The sequence below is a fragment of the Cervus elaphus genome, chromosome 20 (assembly GCF_910594005.1).
Source record: "Cervus elaphus chromosome 20, mCerEla1.1, whole genome shotgun sequence".
NCBI classification, from domain to species: domain Eukaryota; kingdom Metazoa; phylum Chordata; class Mammalia; order Artiodactyla; family Cervidae; genus Cervus; species Cervus elaphus.
In genome coordinates, this window is record NC_057834.1 from 96556221 (window position 1) to 96575884 (window position 19664).

Sequence of the window (19664 nt, forward strand, 5' to 3'; positions counted from 1 at the left end):
ATTCTCCCTTAAAGTCTGTAGTTATGAGAACTTTCTTTTATAAAACTAAAGTATGTAAGTATATTTTAAAATTATTTCTACTAAGTTGGATTTAATATTTAAAGAGATGCCTTTAAGAGTCTATTTAGCATAACCAATGTTTTTGCATTTGAAAATTTCATGAAATATTTAATCAAAATAAAGCTTTTGCCTCCAGAAATCTGTTTAATTTAGAAATGTTTTACTAAATCAGAAGAGTCAATAGCTTTAATGTAATTAAATCACATAATTTATTTATCTAAGTCGCAACTGAACATGTCTTAATAGAGAATGTGTTATTCTTACTTTTTAACCGCTCCACTTGGTGCATTTTCTACCCCATTGTTTTAGAACAATCGTAAATCTGAACACCTAAGACTTGGTAAGAATCATAGTGCTTTAATCTGTTTAATTTTATTTTTAATCTTACTTATAAAATTATACAGTATTTACTTTATAACTAGAAAAGTTATTATGTTATGTTGTACTACAGGTTAACAGAAGTCCTTTTAATGTACTGAAATAAATTTAACTACAAAAGAAAATGAATAGAAACAATGTAGCTAGGTAAAAGTTTGGTATCATCTTGAGCATAAATAATGTAAAACTAAGCATAATGAAATAGGGAGCTTGGCAAGGAAGAATTCACAATTTTTAAAAGCCATAAAAGGGCAAATAAAATCTTGTGTTACTAAAAGGAAGTATAAAATATACATCCAAGGAAATTAATGTCAGGAAGTTAATCTCTTCTGTGAATTTTTACTTTTAATATTGCTCAGGCACTGATCTTAAATGTCACAGAAACTGTGGAAAACTATAGCAATTTAGAAACATTTCCCTTGCGTCTGTTCAGCAGAAAATCAAGTTTTTTTAGGATGTATTTTGCATATTGAAAGACCTGAATTAACCCCAAACTGAGTAGAGAGAAAAGTGGAGACATGAAGAAAGCAGGAAATCTCTGGAAGTTAGATATATTTCACTTGTTTTCATGTGTCCTATTGAGCCAATTATCAGTAATAGTTTGTTGTTTACTTATCATGAGTCCCTTTTAAAAGTGAAACTCAAAACATGGGTGGCAGGGAAATCTTTTAAAATGCTGGAATAAAGCATATTTCCCAGCAATCAGTTTTTTTTTTTTTTTCCCCTGCATTTTCCAAAAAAACCAGAGGGGGACCCTTGTGAAAATCATTTTACCAATTCCTCTTGCGTATCCACTGTTGCTGAGACTGTGTCATCCCAATTTAGTAACTGGGAAGGAAAAAGCATACTGCTCAGCAGTTGCTTCCTTGAGAGCTGGACTGTAGAGTTGGGGCTTCAAACAACATATTCAAGATGACAAAAAGTTTCCCACAAAATGAAGCTTATTAGAATTCTGTGTCAGACTATAATCAGATTAAAATTCCGGTGAAAACTTAGCTTTGAAAAAACTCTAGCAGATTTTTTTAAGCTACCAGGATGAATGCAGAATTCATGGCTAATTTCACAGGACAAGTGATGGGAAAATTGAGGGATGATTTGGAGTTTCTCAGAGAGAAAAAGGGAAGATTCCAAGAAAGATGCTTAGAGATACAAAGGTGCATTGTAAACTGCTTTCATCTGAGATTCCCTGTGGGACAGTGAATATTGAAAGATGATGACATTGGAAATGTTGGCTCCAAGTTATGTAGGGTCTGGACATGTTTGTCTTCTGCAAGCTGAGGGTAGTCACCATGAGCTTTTACATTGACATATGTCATGGTGTATTTTAGTAAGAAGCTCTGACAATAATAAGGAGATGGATTCCAGTGGGAGAGATAGGATGAAGGAGGAGTTTTTGGTGGTTAAGACAAGTAACATTAAAGACCACAAGTAGGGCAAAGACAGAAGAAAGAGAAGAGTGACAAAAGTTGATGGACATAAGTGGATTTTTGGGTGGTAGGAGAGGAGAATAGTATTGAGATTTCTAATTTCTGTAATTAGGTGGATGGTACTGTCACTAAAGAGTATATAATAAGATGCCTAGAATTTCTGTTTGGTTTGGTTTTGCTTGGAGTGGTAAGCAAAAAGGTATGAAGATGATTTCAATTTTGATATGTGGCAAACATTCCATCTGAGATCCAGCTATTGGAAAATGGAATTGGAAATCAGATAGATGTTTGCAACACACCATATCTGAAACTGCAGGAGTAAATCTGTTGGCTAAGTCCTTTGTGTCTTTGTATATTTTTCTGGGCCAAGGCTCTGAGACCAAGATCAATACTAATGTAAAGTTCAGAATATATCTTTCATAAAGACACTACATTTTTTTCATAAAGGGGAGAGCAATCATCCACATTAACTTGTCTGAATTTGAAAATATGCAAATGGTGGGTATGTTCCTTTTGGTTCTAAGATAGAAGGCAGGAGAAGGAGACGACAGAGGATGAGACAGTTGGATGGCATTACTGACTCAATGGACATGAGTTTGAGCAAGCTACAGGAGATGGTGAAGGACAGGGAAGTCGGGCATGCTGCAGTCCATGGGGTCACAAAGAGTGGGACATGACTGAGCGACTGGACAAGAACAACAGAGATTTTTTATTTATTGTTTTTCATGTCTTATTATCTAAGTTCAATTCACCCAAGGAAACGACAAATCTTAAAAAGAAAATAGTCATTAAGAATTGATTAGTAGATATTTAAAGTTTTTATATACTGAGACTGAGAGACAATCATTTATACAAATTCTTGTTACAGTACTATTTGAAAAATACAAAAGACATAATAGCATTAAACGCTATTTTAAAGATTTCAGTATTACAGAAACAATAAAAAACCTTCTGTTTCCTTTCTAATAAAGATAGTTTTTGAGATAAAAAGAAAAAAGTACTTAATTCATTACAATCTTTTCTTGAACCCTCTTAAGTTGTCTAAGTACCATAGTATACTAATTTTGCTTAAACAGTTTTCTGGTTCTAAATGCATCACAAGACTCATTTTCATCAACAATTACCCAAAGTATATTTCACAGTTTAAAGAAGGCAATGGCCACCCAATATTCTTTTAAAATAATGACACTGAAATTCAGAGAAGTTAAATAATTCATAAACAAAAAGCAAGGGCCTGAATACAAATCCAAGTTTGCCTGCAAGGCAAAACCTCATTTAAGTACATTCTGGCTCTTCTCAGGTGAAATAAAACAAGGTACAGGCTAATTGTTCCATAAGAGTCTAAGTCTTGAGATCTTATGAAACTGAAGCCATAGCACTTTTAACCTTGCTATTATATCAGGCAGTTTTCAATCTTTTGGTAAATTTAATCATCAGGGATAAGAGTGGCTATTGACTTGAAGTACTCTGAAAACAGCGATTTGATCCCATGGTTTTATGCGGCTTTTGTGCCCTCCCCTTAGCTCTTTGCTGGACTTGACACAACATTTCCTAACCATTATACTCTCAGTCTTAATCTTATGTTGAAAATATAAGGCTAAAAAGAAATATAATTAGTTCACAAGACAGAGACCTCACACTCTCGTGAATTGTCGGAAAGCATGCCGTGGCCTGCCAGTGCTAAGTCGCTTCAGGTGTGTCTGTCTGGTTGAGACCCTATGGACTGTGGCCTGCCAGGCTCCTCTGCTCGTGGGATTCTCCAGGCAGGAATACTGGGGTGGGTTGCCATGCCCTCCTCCAGGGGATCTTCCCAACCCAGGGATAGAAACCACGTCTCCTGAGGCTCCTGCATCGTAGGCAGATTCTTACTGCTGAGCCACTGGGGGGAAGCCCGTGGGAAAGCACATGTTTGATATTTTCAAAGGGAATCTAAAATAATTACATTGTTAGGATGCATTATAATTTATAGAATGTTTTTAAAATCTTAAACATCATAATTATCACTTATTTCAGTTGAATTTAAAATATAAGACCATGTGATAAGAAGTAGAAAAAAAGTCCTAATTCTAAGTGCAATTCTCTAAAACCAGAGGGGATTAATATGGTTACCCTTGACTAGGTACTTGTTACATTGTCACTTGTGATAAAAATAACCCAGAATGGGATGGTACAATGGGTTTAACAAAACATAAGCCTTATAATATGATACTAATTGGTAAAATTATAAGGTGATACAATTATAAAAACACATTATATCCAATATTGTATTATTGTCACAAACATCAAAAAGCTATTTGTAAGCTGTGCCTGAATATAGAAATTTTTTATTACAATAGCCCCAAGGAACCTATTGATGTATTGTAGTAACTAGTACAGTAATGCCAAATGAGATAAATTCATTAATAGGACACTGAAATGAAACTAGAAAATGACTTAGTCACACCTGTCCAGTTCAGAATACATATTATTTTATGGACTTTTCTTCATTATGTTGACAATGATAACTGGTAGGAAATAAATAACAAAGAAAGAGAAGCTTTTAAAAAGAAAGGATGCCAAATACATTACACTTTTGTAAGTCTGACTAAAGAGTAATCTTAGTTTAAAAGAATAAATGAATTTATATGAAAACTAAAAATGTAATTTGCAAATAGAAATTTGAGTGAAAATTATGAATATGGAGTGTTTATTGCCATTCAGGTTAGGAAAAATCATATATATATATTCATATATGTAAAATCTCTATCACTGAAATTCTTGTTTTCATGAATAGTTAAGCATTTTAGTACGTAAATACATACTCTTCCCTGCACACTATAACTGCAAATATTTCAGACATGAAACTGATAATTTTCTGTGTTGATAGTGACTTTTTCAATTTTTAAAGAGCTTCTTTGAAAATTGTGTTTTAAAATAATTTTTTATGTTGAAACAATACAAAAACTTACAAATAAATTCAAGGTATCATACAAATAACTTTTCTGAACTGCTTGACAGTAAATTCAGAACTGATGCACCAACATTTCCCAATACTTTAGTGTGTATTTCCTATAAATCAGAACATTTTCTTAACAAACCAAACACAACCATACAAATCAGGAAATTGTCATTGATACATTGTTACTATTTAATTCTCAGACCCCTATGCAAGTTTTGCCCTTGTTTTGCCAAGAGTCCCAATAGTGTTGTTTTGTTTTTAATAGCAAAAGCACCAATTCAGAGTCACTGCTTTTAGTTATAATGTCTCTTTACTCTTCTTCAATCTGAAACATTCTCTGAGTCTTCTCTTGACTTTCATGATCTAGTGTCTTGTTTCAATTTATACTTACAATTCAATTTGTAATTTTTCTTAGAGGATGTCCAAATAAGGTACAATGTTTCTGCACCCTCTGTGAATATATGAGGGTCTTTAGACATTCACAGTAGCTTCTGAACCTTTGTTTTTAGGTGGAGGAAATACTTAATAAATGCAATGGTGCTCAAGGAATAAAGTCATGTAAATAATAGATGCATCATTTATTAGTTTACAAGCATATATATCCTAGTAGTTTCAAAGCATCCTTCATGCTTGTACTAGGGAAAGTTTTATTTTCAATTTTTCCCCAAAGAGTTTTTTTCTATGGAGAGTCCAAAAATTGTCATAGAAGATTGTGAAATAGAATGATTATTTTAACAACTCCAAGGAAAATTTGCTCAGTAAAATATTATCTTTTGAGTGAATATACTAGAAGTAGTTACACAATTAAAATAATCCATTCAACAAATTTGATCCTTTAAAATTGAGAGGGTCCCCTTTTTCATGCTCTGTCATAGCATACTAGGTATTCTGGTATGGCTTATTTTACATAAATGCCAAATAATGTGCTTCTAGGTAAAAATTAAAATGTGAAAATTCACAATGGGCCATGAATATATTGAAAATAGAGACAATTTGGCTTTTACAATTAACACGCGTCTGGATCCCATAGCTTTTGTCAGCTTCACAGAGGAGTCCAGGATCTAAAAGTTGTCCCTACTTCAGACATCATTTCTCTAACCCGAATCTCTTCCTCCAACAACTCTTAAAGATTCTTATCCACCAAATTCATTCATTTTTCCTTTTCTGGATTTTTTCACCAGGGTTTACTTATTTATTGATATTGCCCCAGCAATTCTACTGGAACATGTTTGAAATATTCCTCTTAGTTGCTGTATTATGACCGCAGACCAAGGAATCACACTTTATGCCTTGTGTACTCAAGTGGCAGGGCAAAATAAAATTAATATTGGCTTAAATCATGTTTCCTTTTCTTCAAACTATTTCATATTTTTATCATTATCACAGACACATTTATACAACATCACGTTTTAGCTCAAGCTGAAACAGTCATAGTCATAATAAATTATCAATGGATAGGCCATATTTTAACTTTAAGGTTTTAGAAAAATTCTCATAAAATGGAAAAATTTTGTTTAAAGATAAAACTCACCATTATTAGTGACCACTTGTATGTTGTTAAATTACTTTCATGGAAATGGCTCCTAAACTTCATTTAAAATAATTGTCTTATTTCTTGTTTTTATCTTGACAGATGTTTCTTAGCTAAATGTATCACTTTTTAATGACAAAATAAAAAAATAACATACTAATTTTGAATATTCTTTAGTTGTTATAAATATTAATGCCTTAATTTGAAATTATTTTCTTCCCTTGTCATGCCTTGCCTGTTATATGTCACCTGAAACCACCAGAAGTAGTGTGTGTGTGTGTGTGTGTGTGTAGGTTTAAAATTCAAGGCTCACCTATCAGCCATTGAGAACTCATTAACCATTTATCCTTTTTTGCTTTCTTGATGCTCATCAAAGACTCATTTTAATATTTGGTATCTCATATAATTTTCTATGGGAAAAAATACAAGTGACACAAAATGTCCAGGTCATATGACAGATATTTCTCTCTGTGAATCTATATGCCGGCTTTCTGGTTTATTCATTAAGTGCTGCCTATGCACTGGGCACTGGTTTAGGCACTGGAGATTCAGCAGTGACAAAACAGAAAAAAACCTTTCTCTTAATAGAACTTAATGTTCTCCTGAGGAGATCATTTCAAAGCAAACAGAGTCAATACAATTCAGAGAACCATAAGTGAGAAAATCAAATGTAATAGTGAGATGATATAAAGGCAATGAGGGAGCAACATTATATGATGTGATCAGGGAAAGCCTCTGAGGAGGCACCATTTGAAGAAAGATAGGAATCCTAAGAAAGACCTAACCTGAAAAGATTTGAGGTAAGAGAATTCCAAAGAAGATAGCTAGTGCAAAAGCTCCGAAATGGGAACATACTCATTTTTGGACTACTCTTCAAAAATGTAATTAAGAGGATAATTCTGCTATGAGGAAAAATTTTATCATAGAATTTAAAGTTGTTTTCTTTATGGTTATCTAGTTTTTTTCTAGATGTTCAATGTCCTCAAGTATTACACATAATCAAAACTGACTGTGTCAATGATGTTTCAGCAAATGTGTACCTGAGGAATTTAATTTTCTCACTCATTGATATATCTAGAAGGGTGATCATAAAGAAACAGTGTGAAAAAATTTATAATGCTAAATTCTAATTAATAATAGAATTTGTTCTAGAATCAGTTTACTTTAAAAAGTCATATTTTAATTCTCTACATTTATACATTTTTTGCACCTTGTTAGGCATGTGAAGTTTAAGACAAAAAGAAGAAAAAAGTCACTGAGGACCTGCTAAAGACCCGACGTCATGCTTGTGTCCATGAAGATATCATGAGCTATCTGTTCTTGCAGTAATAATTTAAAAATTAACTTTCTTCCTAAAACTAACTCTCTTCATTTATTTTCATTGGAAGTGCAAAATAAAGGACAGTAGAAAGCGCTCACATATCTCTCCATTAGAGGTCTAGACTGGTGACCAGAAAGCACTATGGATAAGGCATACTGAAAGCATAGTTTACTTTTTTTCAAGACAGAACTTGCAACTCTAATTTTTGTAGACATCAAAATAGGATAAAGTTCTCCATATATTATGCATGTCCTTGGTTCTGTTGATTTTTGTCTATAAAGTAAAAATTAAGCACACTAGATTGAAAATAACTGAAGATTTTTTAAATGTAAAAACTGTAACAGCTATACTAATGGTACAAATGCTAACAATCCACCAAGAAGACCCCGTTTCATTTCTACATATCTTCACACTTTTAAATGGCAAAGTTAAATGCCTATTGTTCTACTGCTTGAATTTTGTTTGATACTGATACACAGTCTCACAGTCTACAGAATACCCATGGTCCAATTATGAGCATTGTTATTCACTACTCTGAAATGTCCACTCACCTACCTCTTATAAAGACTGTATTAACAATCTATGGTCAAGCTTTAATTTATATTTAAAATGTATATTTAAAAAATATATATTTGAAAACCAGTGTCAACTTTATTTATTATTTTATGTCAAAATTGTTATTTAAGAGCAGAAGGGAAAGGAGTCCTTTCTACACCATCAATATTTTCTCCTTAACGCAAATGTTTATATTTAGAGGAAGGAAACAACTGCTGTTTCACAATAGTTTAGCTTGTACTTAGCCTTGTTTCCACTCTACTTTAAATGTAGACACTGAAAATATGGGGGATAGAAATGAATTTGCAGTAGATTAATGCTGAATAAGTAATAACCACATTCACATTTCTATTTGTGCCCCCAACATGGAAGAGGTGCCTTCCATTAGACCTATGTATGCTTTGGCTTAGAGAAAACCCACTCAAAAATGCAGGGTGTCCAGATATAGAGACATCTCCTACTTTTCATGTTCTCCCTATGTCTACCACTTATGGAGGAATGAATAGATGTTTAATCTCTATGTATGTATTTAAATGAAATTCATATAATTATTGGAAGTTTTATATTGTATTGAGAGAATTTTCATACATATTTATGTATCAAAATGTATTTGAAATTATTTTATTGATATGTTGTCTGAAAAAAAATCAATGAAATTCAGTGTAGTTTGCATAGAGAAAGAATATAAAATGAGGAAAATAAAATTAAATTTTGATTCACCAGATGAAATGTCGCTAAATCCTGCTGATATGCTTGAAGAATTAATCACCGTACTCAATGTTTTTCTGCAATACTGCAGGAGGGTTAAAACAGCAAGATAGTACTTTCAATATTTTAACTGTAACATACACAAATCATAATAATTTATCTGAGTAAAAAAAAAATCCCCACTTTAAATAAATTTTGACTTTCAAAAATATTTTTTCTATATAGCACACATTCTATTATTAGATATAAATAAGGCAAAACAGGATGGAACAACTAATTCTATTAAAGTAAACATTGTATAAAATTTTGGTGGTTGTTTTATGTAAAAATATTCTGTTTTTAATTAAACCATATTTTACATAGACTATTATATACAGGTACAGTTTGAAGAATGTATAAATACAAATTTTCTGCCAAGTCATTATAGGATCTCTAGAAAAACTTAAATCATTTTTATGAAGTGTCTTTGTATATTTTTTATTTAAAACCTGAAAACTATCACAATCCATAAATTAGATTGAAAAGTTAAGCATTTGAAACTGGTGATTGTTCGAGGGTCATAGAAATGTCAGCTTCATAGATTTCAAGGCAGTAACTTCCTAGTACGTACGTTCAGCTATGACAAGAATCTTAAATGGATTCTTCCCATTTTTACTTGTAATTATACAATTTCATAAGGCAGGATACATTCTTACTTAATATGAATCTCGTATAGTATACTGTACTTTTCAGCCCCTAGAAAAATACTATAGAAAAATTAACTCAATCATAATGACAAAACATAGCTAAAATAAAAATAGTCCTTTTTCTTCCTAGTAGTGAAAAATCACAATTAAAATTTCAAAAATACTCAGTCACTTACTTTGGTAGAGTTTTCAAGTGATTTTCTCTTAACTCCAATATCCGCAATTTGGCAAGTCTGTAGAAATGAATTTAAAAATTTGTTTCTTGATATTTCTCTATAAAAAAATATTTTTATGGTAAACCAAATTGTTACTGTGTTAACCAAATGACTATGTCCAAACATTAAAAACCATGGTTATAGATCTTTAAGAATTATGCAAATTGATTATGAATAGGGTTGTTATCAATATTGGAGAATGATAAATACCACTTTCTTAAACTTTCCTAAAAATAAAATCTTTCAAGATATCACTGTCTTAGTCATCTAAAGTTTGTTTTATAAAAATACATTCACTGTTGTTTAATCATATGCATTCAAATTATTGAATATTTACTAAATACTAAGTAGTGAGTTCACAGGAACATGGTAATAATTTCCCTCAAGAGATGACAAATGAATTTTTAAAGCAAATGATAAAGCATAGTGGTTAAAAGCTTGAGCTTTGTGATCAGATATATCTGGGTGAAATCCAGACTCTTTATATTCTATCCCTATAACACTGGGCAAATTAATTAACCCCTCCTAACTCCAGTTTCTTCATTTGTAATGAGTATGCAATAATAGTACAAAATTTATATGGGTTTGACTGTTAAATGATGTCATCATGCATGTAAAACATAATACTTGGCACATTGTAAGTTTTAGTGAGTGTTACTTATTACTGTGGAGCCCCAATCCAAGGTCATAGTTGTAAAGTCTTGTTACCAAGGCCACAGATCTGGAACTTCGTACCAAGGTCATCTGCAGAATTGACTGAGCTCCAGTTCCAGATACTGATTGTTGCTATGCGCTCTGTTGATTTAAACTGGCTAACTCCTTGACCCCATATTAGGTAAAAATATCCGCCTTCATACTCACCCTATAGCACCCTAACCAATCACCTAATGCCAGTCTTCCAGCAAGAATTTTCTTTGTTTTGAGACTATAAGAATTGACTACTAAACCATGAAAGGGGTTGGCTATCCCTTGAGCCAGCTCTCTGTTCTAACAGCATTTCCTGCTCTAATAAACTCTGTTCTACTGTCATTCTGCCCCTTGTGTCTGGAAATTCTTTTCAACCTGCACAAAGACCATGACAATTACTACTACCTTTAACTAAAGACTGGGAAAAGCATCATCTATATAGCATGATATACCATATTTAATTGACTCTGAGCCTGAGATGTGAACATTTCAAATAGAAGCATATTTAAAATCCTGTCGTATCATCTGTGCTGTGATAGTACTGGAGTTGGGAAAAAAATGTGAAGTGGATGAGAGGTGCTTACATTTTCTGATGCTTGCAAAATACTTGGGTGATTAGGAATGCATTTCACACTTAACTACTTGTTAATGTTTGCAATCTGGGACAGTGTTGTTACTAATGTCTATGTTGGGTTGTGCTTAGTCGCTCAGTCGTGTCCAACTCTCTGTGACCCTGTGGTCTCCAGCCCACCAGGCTCCTCTGTCTTTGGGAATTCTTCAGGCAAGAGTACTGGAGTGGGTTGCTCCAGAATACTGGAGGAGGGTGCCTTCCTCCAGGGGATCCTTCCAACCCAGGAATCTAACCAGGGTGTCCTGCATTGCAAGTGGATTCTTTACCAGCTGAACCACGAGGGAAGCCTACTAATGTCTATAGTGAGTTTTACAATTTACTCAGTTGTGGTTATTTTAGGACAAATATTAATTGACTTGTCCAGATTCTCAGTGTTGTGGGAATATTTCACTATTTGAACTATTTCACTTACAATGTCCCATATTTACTGTGCTTTTAGGTATTCAACTAGTTTTCTTCCCATTTCCTTTTTGTTTTGAGTTCTATCAAGTCTCCAATTTAACTTTAATCTTATAACTCTTAATCTGTATTTGAAACAAATTGTCTCAGTTCTTCAGAGCATGGGATATCACTAATAATAGACATTTCTTAAACATTTATATATCTCAAATCTTCTTAGTATCTGTACTAGAGTAATAACATTTTATGACTTAGTTTGGGCTTCAGGGGTACTAAATCTTAGGTTTTATAAAGTATACTAAACAGTCTTTGTCAAATTATCCAGCTGAAGGATAAAAAGCTTTTTAGATTACAATTATAAAATAGAGCATTTTTTGGAAGATAATTTACATAAAATTGAAATCTAATTCCTGGTGGTTTGGGTTTTAGTATTATGTTATATATTTGCCCAGATTTCTTCCCTTATGTTAGGACTAGTAAAGAGAACTAACAAAATGCTAAAGTAAACAATGTATTTTAGGGAGATAATTAAACATTTTATGATTTAATAAACCAAAAGTATACTTGTGGTTGTGGCCAGTACCAGAAGGAAAATCTACTTTATATGAACAAATGGTGAAATATTAATTCACTTAGAAACAAGGCATATGCTCTTGTGAATATCTGTGAATTTTCAGAGCTGTCTCAGTGTATGGTATTTGTAGGTATTATGAAATCATGATCCACAAAAGTAAGAGAATTTGAAAAAAACTTTTGAGGTGATTTCTGTATGCAAAGAGAGGCTGCTACCTGTTAAACAACTTCATTATTTCACTGAGTTCTTCTTAATGTCATGTATTTACTTCTACCCAGAGGTGGAGGTTGAGGTATACTCAATTGGTTATTTGAACAATTTGAGATGCTCACTTAGAAAAAGGCAGTTAACAAAAAACTTAAAATATCTTAACTTTTAAGATATATCTTTTATGTTTAAAATAGCCTTGATATGGAAACAAAGCTTCCATTGACACATGAATGGATACAGAAATCCTGTGTGTGTGTGTGTGATGGAATATTATCAGTCATAAAAAGAAGCATATCCTGCCATTTGTAATGACATGGATGGACCTTAAGGGCATTATGCTAAGTGAAATAAGTTGGGCAGGGAAAGACAAATACTCTATGATCTCACATATGAAATCTAAGAAGAAAAAAAATAACTATAGAAAAGAGGTCAGAGTTGTGGTTATCAGTGGTAGAGGTAGGGGAAGGGGAAATGGTTGATTGTGGTCAAAAGACACAATCTTATGCTTATAAAATAAGTAAATACTGGAGATGTAACGCATAGCATGATTGCTATAGCTAATACTGCTATATGGTGTCCAATATATCTCAAAGTAATAGAGTAAATTCTAAAAATTTTCATCACAAGGAAATGTTTCTTCATAATTATATAAAGTAATCGATGCTAACTAAATTTAATGTGCTAATCATTTTGTGATAAATTTGTCATTATTATGTTGTATGCCTTAAGTTCATACAGTGCTATATATCAATTATATCTCAATAAAGATGAAAAAAGGTTCACTCTAGAACACCTAGAAAATATTGAAAAATTTAAGATGAAAATAAAAATCTTCCATAATTTCCCTTCAAGGAAATTGTCTTTTATTTCTTGCATATTCATATTCATATAGGAAGCACAGTTTATATATAGTTATGATAAGCTTTAAACATAACATCACAGGAATTAAAAGATATGTCTCTAGTCAAGATTATAAATTGCTACATTGTTATATGGATGTACCATAATATATTCAAGCAATCTCCTAGATGGATGTGTGATTCCATGTTTTTCATATTGTAAATAATGATAAACATCTTTGTCCATAAATCCTCGTGTGATATATGATGATACATTTCTAGAAATGTATTACAAAGGCAGTGGTTATAAATATTTTCAAATATTTTAAAGCACACTGCCCTGTACACAGTACATGACATTCTGCAATTTCATCAGCAGTGTGAAGTTATATCTTTCCTCACACTCTAAACAGTTTTATAGTTTCTGTGATATGCTTAGAGCACAAAGGGCCTTTATTCACATATTAATTTGTATTATTTTATTATTTATGATGATAAACATTTTTTGAGTTTTCAACTTGTACACTTGTTATGAACTGCTTGCACATGTTATTTACCCATTTTTTCTAATGAGATCTTAACCTTATACTCCTTTGAAAGAATTCTTTGTAAGTTAAGGATCTAATTTGCCTTCCATATATGGTAGAAATATTTTCCTATTTATTACCTTAAAATTTAAAATATTTTCTAATATTATTTTATTTTAAAGACATGTATGTATTCAAATATATCCATTTATGGTATTTTACTTTTTTTCCATGCTATAAAAGTATTATCTAACCCAAGTGTCAAAAATATACATATGTATATTTTTCCAGATCATTTCTGATTTTATTTTTTTTAAATATTTAACTCTTTAACTCATCTGGAATCTGATTATTAATGACATGTAAAGGCTTAATTTTACTTTAGTTTTTCCAAAATGTTTCATTAATTGGCATGGTCTCATTTATTGGATAAAAGTGAGGATATCTTTAATTACAGGGGTCACTTCTGAAGTCTTACCTACTGAAGGTGGTTAAGTACTTACCTAAGTGAAATAAAATTGATCATTTAAATTTCTTATTCTTACCTTCCAAAATTGGCTGGAAGAAATTCAAGAAAGGCATCATTCAGGTAGAGCTGGGTCAGATTCAGAAGCTGAGTGAAACCATCAGGGAGTCTAGAAAGGAGTTAAAGGTTTAGTCATTGCGTGGATGTTGCCATAGAAACAGAGCAAAAATATATATCTCTAAGGAGAAAAAAATAGAAGTGTAATACATTTTTCAACTCTCCTTTGGTATCACAGTAATGGAAGAATTTATTGAGCATGTTGTTACAGCTTGAAAATTTTGCCTGTTATTAAAATAAATGGCATTCACCCCTCCACACTGCTCTCCTATGCGGAGATTTATGTCACTGCCAAAGTCAGCGGCATCATTTCTTACTGTTACCCTAGCCTTATAAACACCAGTGAGATATTTTCATGGAAATTTCAAGATGTATGCTATCTTTTATAATTTCAAATTTATGATTCTTCTCAATAGAAAACTCACATGTATGGTCAGGCAAGGTTACCTACTCTTTCACTTAGTCATTGGAAGTTGTGTGCAGTTTGTGACACTGGTGGCTAAAGGTGCCCAGTATGAGGAGGGACAGAGTGCTTTGTCCCTTAATTGATAATTTCCTTAATGCAGGCCCAACAGATACGTGCATTATAATTCAAACTGACCTGGTTCATGCACACTAAAAATGAATAAGAACATTAAAATAATAAACAGAATTCTAAAAAGTCATTTAAAAGTTGAGAAAATATCCTTTGGGAAAAATCTTATCACTGAGATAAAGTAATTACCTGAAATGTTTAAATCATTTTTACCAAAATGATTTAACTCAAGGATTTTTCGTAAAAGGATATTGACTTTTTATTAATTTAATTTCTATTTAAATATTTTAATGCCTTTTTCTACACTTTAGACAAGACTATGCCCTTTCACAGAATATTTTTAAACAGTGTCCAAATTTGCCTTCTCCTCAAATTACAACCTATGACCTTCTTTGTATTTACTGACAAAATTATTTAAAAAGCTGCCTTTACTGACTACTTTTTACTACTCCTCAAGCCATTGCTTTCTGGCATCTACTCCAACTCTATTACTGAAACTGCACTCGCCAAAGCCTCTGATGACCTCTAAATCTCAATTTCATTAATTTCATTTTATTTCATAACCCACACTGCCCAGCAACAGTTGTCATCACTAATTGTCCTCTCTTTCTGGGCTTCTACCATACTACTTTCCCTGCACTTCTTCCTACTCCTGGAACACTAGATCTAGGTTTCATTTCATGGTTTCTCTTCCTCAGACCAGTCTTTTGTTATGAAATGTTTTATGTATATAAAAGAGTATATGTGTACCCACAATATAATTTAACAAATAGAACCAGTATCTTTAAAACCCTCTGGCTGTCCCTCCCTGACTACATCTTTCTATTTGCTCCACAAATTCCTAAATGATGGTTACTTTTCTGTTTTTTAAGGAGTTTTACCACACCTATTTAAATCCCTGAAAAAAAGTCATGTGTTTTTTTTTTTTAATATTATTTAAATCAAATCACACTATGAATATTTTTATGGGATTTATAATAATTCACATTATTAAATAACTCATTAGTTAAGTGAAATTCATTCATTTTGATATAGAAGACTGATCACCATGCCATGGTATTTCATTGTATGAATATATCACAATTTATAAATCATTCTTCATCTAATTGAACATTACAGTTGTTTCTAGTTTTTGTTTGTATCTCTATTATATATTCTATTTATTTTTGAACATATATTCTGGTGTACAAGAGATTACTTAAGCTATATTGCTGGTTAGAAGAGATTAACATCTTTATGACTAGCTCTCACCTAATGATTAGCAGGAGTATAAATACCTCAGCTCTCTCACCCAAATCTGTGATGTGTGTTTAAACTCCTTCCCAGAGATCCCCAGAAAGCTTAAGGTCCAGTGTCCATACTAGTAAATAGCTTGATAACATATCCTTAATTGATATTTCCTGATATCATTTTCTAAATATATTGCTTGAATTCTTTTCTAAACTTTTCTTCTGAGGAACCCAAAACTAAACACAATTAATATTTCTATAGCAACTCAGTAGGAATTGTTTATATGCTATTACGACACTGATCTTACATGGATTATTTTTGCTATAAACATCCTGCTTCACTTTGTATTTTGGAGCTGGATTGTTTGTATATGACTTCTTAGAGGATGCTTCCATAAATATGCTTCCAAAGGGAGGTAGGATTCATAAAAGCAGAAAAGAGGGAAAAAGGAGCTGGGGAAAGTGAGAGCTACAATGAAGAGGTAAAAATTCACCTGAGATGGGTTACAAAGAGAACACAGGTTCTAGAGAGAATATTTTATGAATAAGAGTATTAGTAGTTAATATTTGAGAGTATCAGTAGGGGACAGGTTTTAGAGGATATTTGATGCTTGACTCATAGGCATACACTTTATCTTATAAAAGTAAAAAAGAATATACTGGAGATCTTCATTTTCTCTATGTTTTTCTTCCTTAACTACTTTAGAACTCATATCCTGGTAGTATAATAGTCTTCATGAAAATGGTACAGATATTCAACAGATTACAATTCAATTTAACTACTATTTTAATTTGATGTTCTTTTGGTTCCTATAATCATTCAAGAAAAGAAATCATTTATGATTTCTGAAAAAAAGAAGATTAATATGTGTAAAATGAGAAGAATGCTAAAACCTTTGATCTAAAATGTTGTGTTAACATCATTCAGTTCAGTTCAGTTCAGTTGCTCAGTTGTGTTCATAGAAAACACCCTCTTCCAACAACACAAGAAAAGGCTCTACACATGGACATCACAGATGGTCGACACCGAAACCAGATTGATTATATTCTTTGCAGCCACAGATGGAGAAGCTCTATGCAGTCAGCAAAAACAAGACCGGGAGCTGACTATGGCTCAGATCATGAACTCATTGCCAAATTCAGACTGAAGTTGAAGAAAGTGGAGAAAACCACTAGACCATTTAGGTATGACCTAAATCAAATCCCTTATGATTATACAATGGAAGTGAGAAATAGATTTAAGGACTAGATCTGATAGAGTACCTGGTGACTATGGACGGAGGTTTGTGACATTGTACAGGAGACAGGAATTAAGACCATCCCCAAGAAAAAGAAATGCAAAAGAGCAAAATGGCTGTCTGAGGAGGACTTACAAACAGCTGTGAAAAGAAGAGAAGTGAAAAGCAAAGGAGAAAAGGAAAGATATACCCATTTGAATGCAGAGTTCCAAAGAATAGCAAGGAGAGATAAGAAAGCCTTCCTCAGCGATCAATGCAAAGAAATAAGAGGAAAACAATAGAATGAGAAAGACTAGAGATCTCTTCAGGAAAATTAGAGATACTAAGGAAACATTTTTCAGCCAAAGATGGGCTCAATAAAGGACAGAAATGGCATGGACATAACAGAAGCAGAAGATATTAAGAAGAGGTGATAGAAGAACTGTACAAAAAATATCTTCGTGACACAGATAATCATGATGGTGTGATCACTCACCTAGAGCCAGACATCCTGGAATGTGAAGTCAGGTGGGCCTTAGGAAGCATCACTACGAACAAAGCTAGTGGAGATGATGGAATTCCAGTTGACCTATTTCAAATCCTGAAAGATGATGCTGTGAAAGTGCTGCACTCAATATGCCAGCAAATTTGGAAAACTGAGCATTGGCCACAGGACTGGAAAAGCTCACTTTTCATTCCAATCCCAAAGAAAGGCAGTACCAAAGAATGCTTAAACTACCACACGATTGCATTCATCTCATATGCTAGTAAAGTAATGCTTAAAATTCTCCAAGCCAGGCTTCAGCAATACGTGAACCGTGAACTTCAGATGTTCAAGCTGGTTTTAGAAAAGACAGAGGAACCAGAGATCAAATTGCCAACATCCGCTGGATCATCAAAAAAGCAAGAGAGTTCCAAAAAAACATCTATTTCTGCTTTATTGACTGTGCCAAAGCCTTTGACTGTGTGGATCACAAGAAACTGGAAAATTCTGAAAGAGATGGGAATACCAGACCACCTGACCTGCCTCTTGAGAAACCTGTATGCAGGTCAGGAAGCTACAGTTAGAAATGGACATGGAACAACAGACTGGTTCCAAATAGGAAAAGGAGTACGACAAGGCTATATATTGTCACCCTGCTTATTTAACTTATATGCAGAGTACTTCATGAGAAACACTGGGCTGGAAGAAGCACAAGCTGGAATCAAGATTGCCAGGAGAAATATCAATAACCTCAGATATGCAGATGACACCACCTTTATGGAAGAAAGTGAAGAAGAACTAAAGAGCCTCTTGATGAAAGTGAAAGAGGAAAGTGAAAAAGTTGGCTTAAAGCTCAACATTCAGAAAACTAAGATCATGGTGTCCGGTCCCATCACTTCATGGCAAATAGATGGGGAAAGAGTGAAAACAGTGATTGACTTTATTTTTCTGGGCTCCAAAATCACTGCAGATGGTGACTGCAGCCATAAAATTAAAAGACGCTTACTCCTTGGAAGGAAAGTTATGACCAATCTAGATAGCATATTAAAAAGCAGAGACATTACTTTGCCAACAAAGGCCCACCTAGTCAAGGCTATGGTTTTTCCAGTATGGATGTGAGAGTTGGACTATAAAGAAAGCTGAGCATTGATGCTTTTGAACTGTGGTGTTGGAGAAGACTCTTGAAAGTCCCTTGGACTGTGAGGAGATCTAACCATTCCATCCTAAAAGAAATCAGTCCTGGGTGTTTATCGGAAGGACTGATGTTGAAGCTGAAACGTCAATACTTTGGCCGCTTGATGCGAAGAGCTGAGTCGTTTGAAAAGGCCCTGATGCTGGGAAAGATTGAGGGTGGGAGAGGAAGGGGACCACAGAGGATGAGATGGTTGGAAGGCATCACCAACTCGATGGACATGTGTTTGGGTGAACTCCAGGAGTTGGTGATAGACAGGGAGGCCTGGCGTGCTGTGGTTCAAGCATCATAACTATTAGTAAATAAAATTCCTTAAAAATACTAATTTTTTAATTATAAGGACAGCTTGAACTACCCAGCTTACCTTAGTCTATTATTTTACCCATGTATGCACTAAATGATATTACTTTATACTACTTCTTTTGATGAAAAATATATTTCTTTATGTTGCTTCTCTGAGAAAGTTTATGATGCAGGAAAATCTGGCTGTTACATAGAACACTTCTCTAAGGATTTGAGAATTGACTACATTGGGCAGATTCCAACTGCAAGACTGGACTGCCAAAACTAAGTTATATGAAAAAACCAGAATGCAATGTAAGATAGTTTTTTTAGTCTGCTTATAGACAGAGATGTGCTGACATTTTATATCAAATTTTTCTTTTTTAAAAACTGCAGAATTAAGGGGTATATTTATACAGTATGTTTTGTTTAATAGCATGTATATTTTTTAATTTC

At 33.1% G+C, this 19664-nt stretch overlaps 1 protein-coding gene across 4 annotated transcripts in view; it reads right to left on the reverse strand.

The window, feature by feature from the left end:
• LRRC7 (leucine rich repeat containing 7) overlaps positions 1–19664 on the reverse strand; it is a 575718-nt gene that overhangs the window by 264664 nt on the left and 291390 nt on the right. For all 4 annotated transcript variants that reach the window (XM_043877735.1, XM_043877734.1, XM_043877736.1 and 1 more), the window contains exons 6-7: positions 14232–14321; positions 9781–9837 (exon numbers count right to left, since the gene is read on the reverse strand). In XM_043877735.1, coding sequence (XP_043733670.1) covers positions 9781–9837; positions 14232–14321 — 147 coding nt within the window. The remainder of the gene's footprint in view (positions 1–9780; positions 9838–14231; positions 14322–19664) is intronic.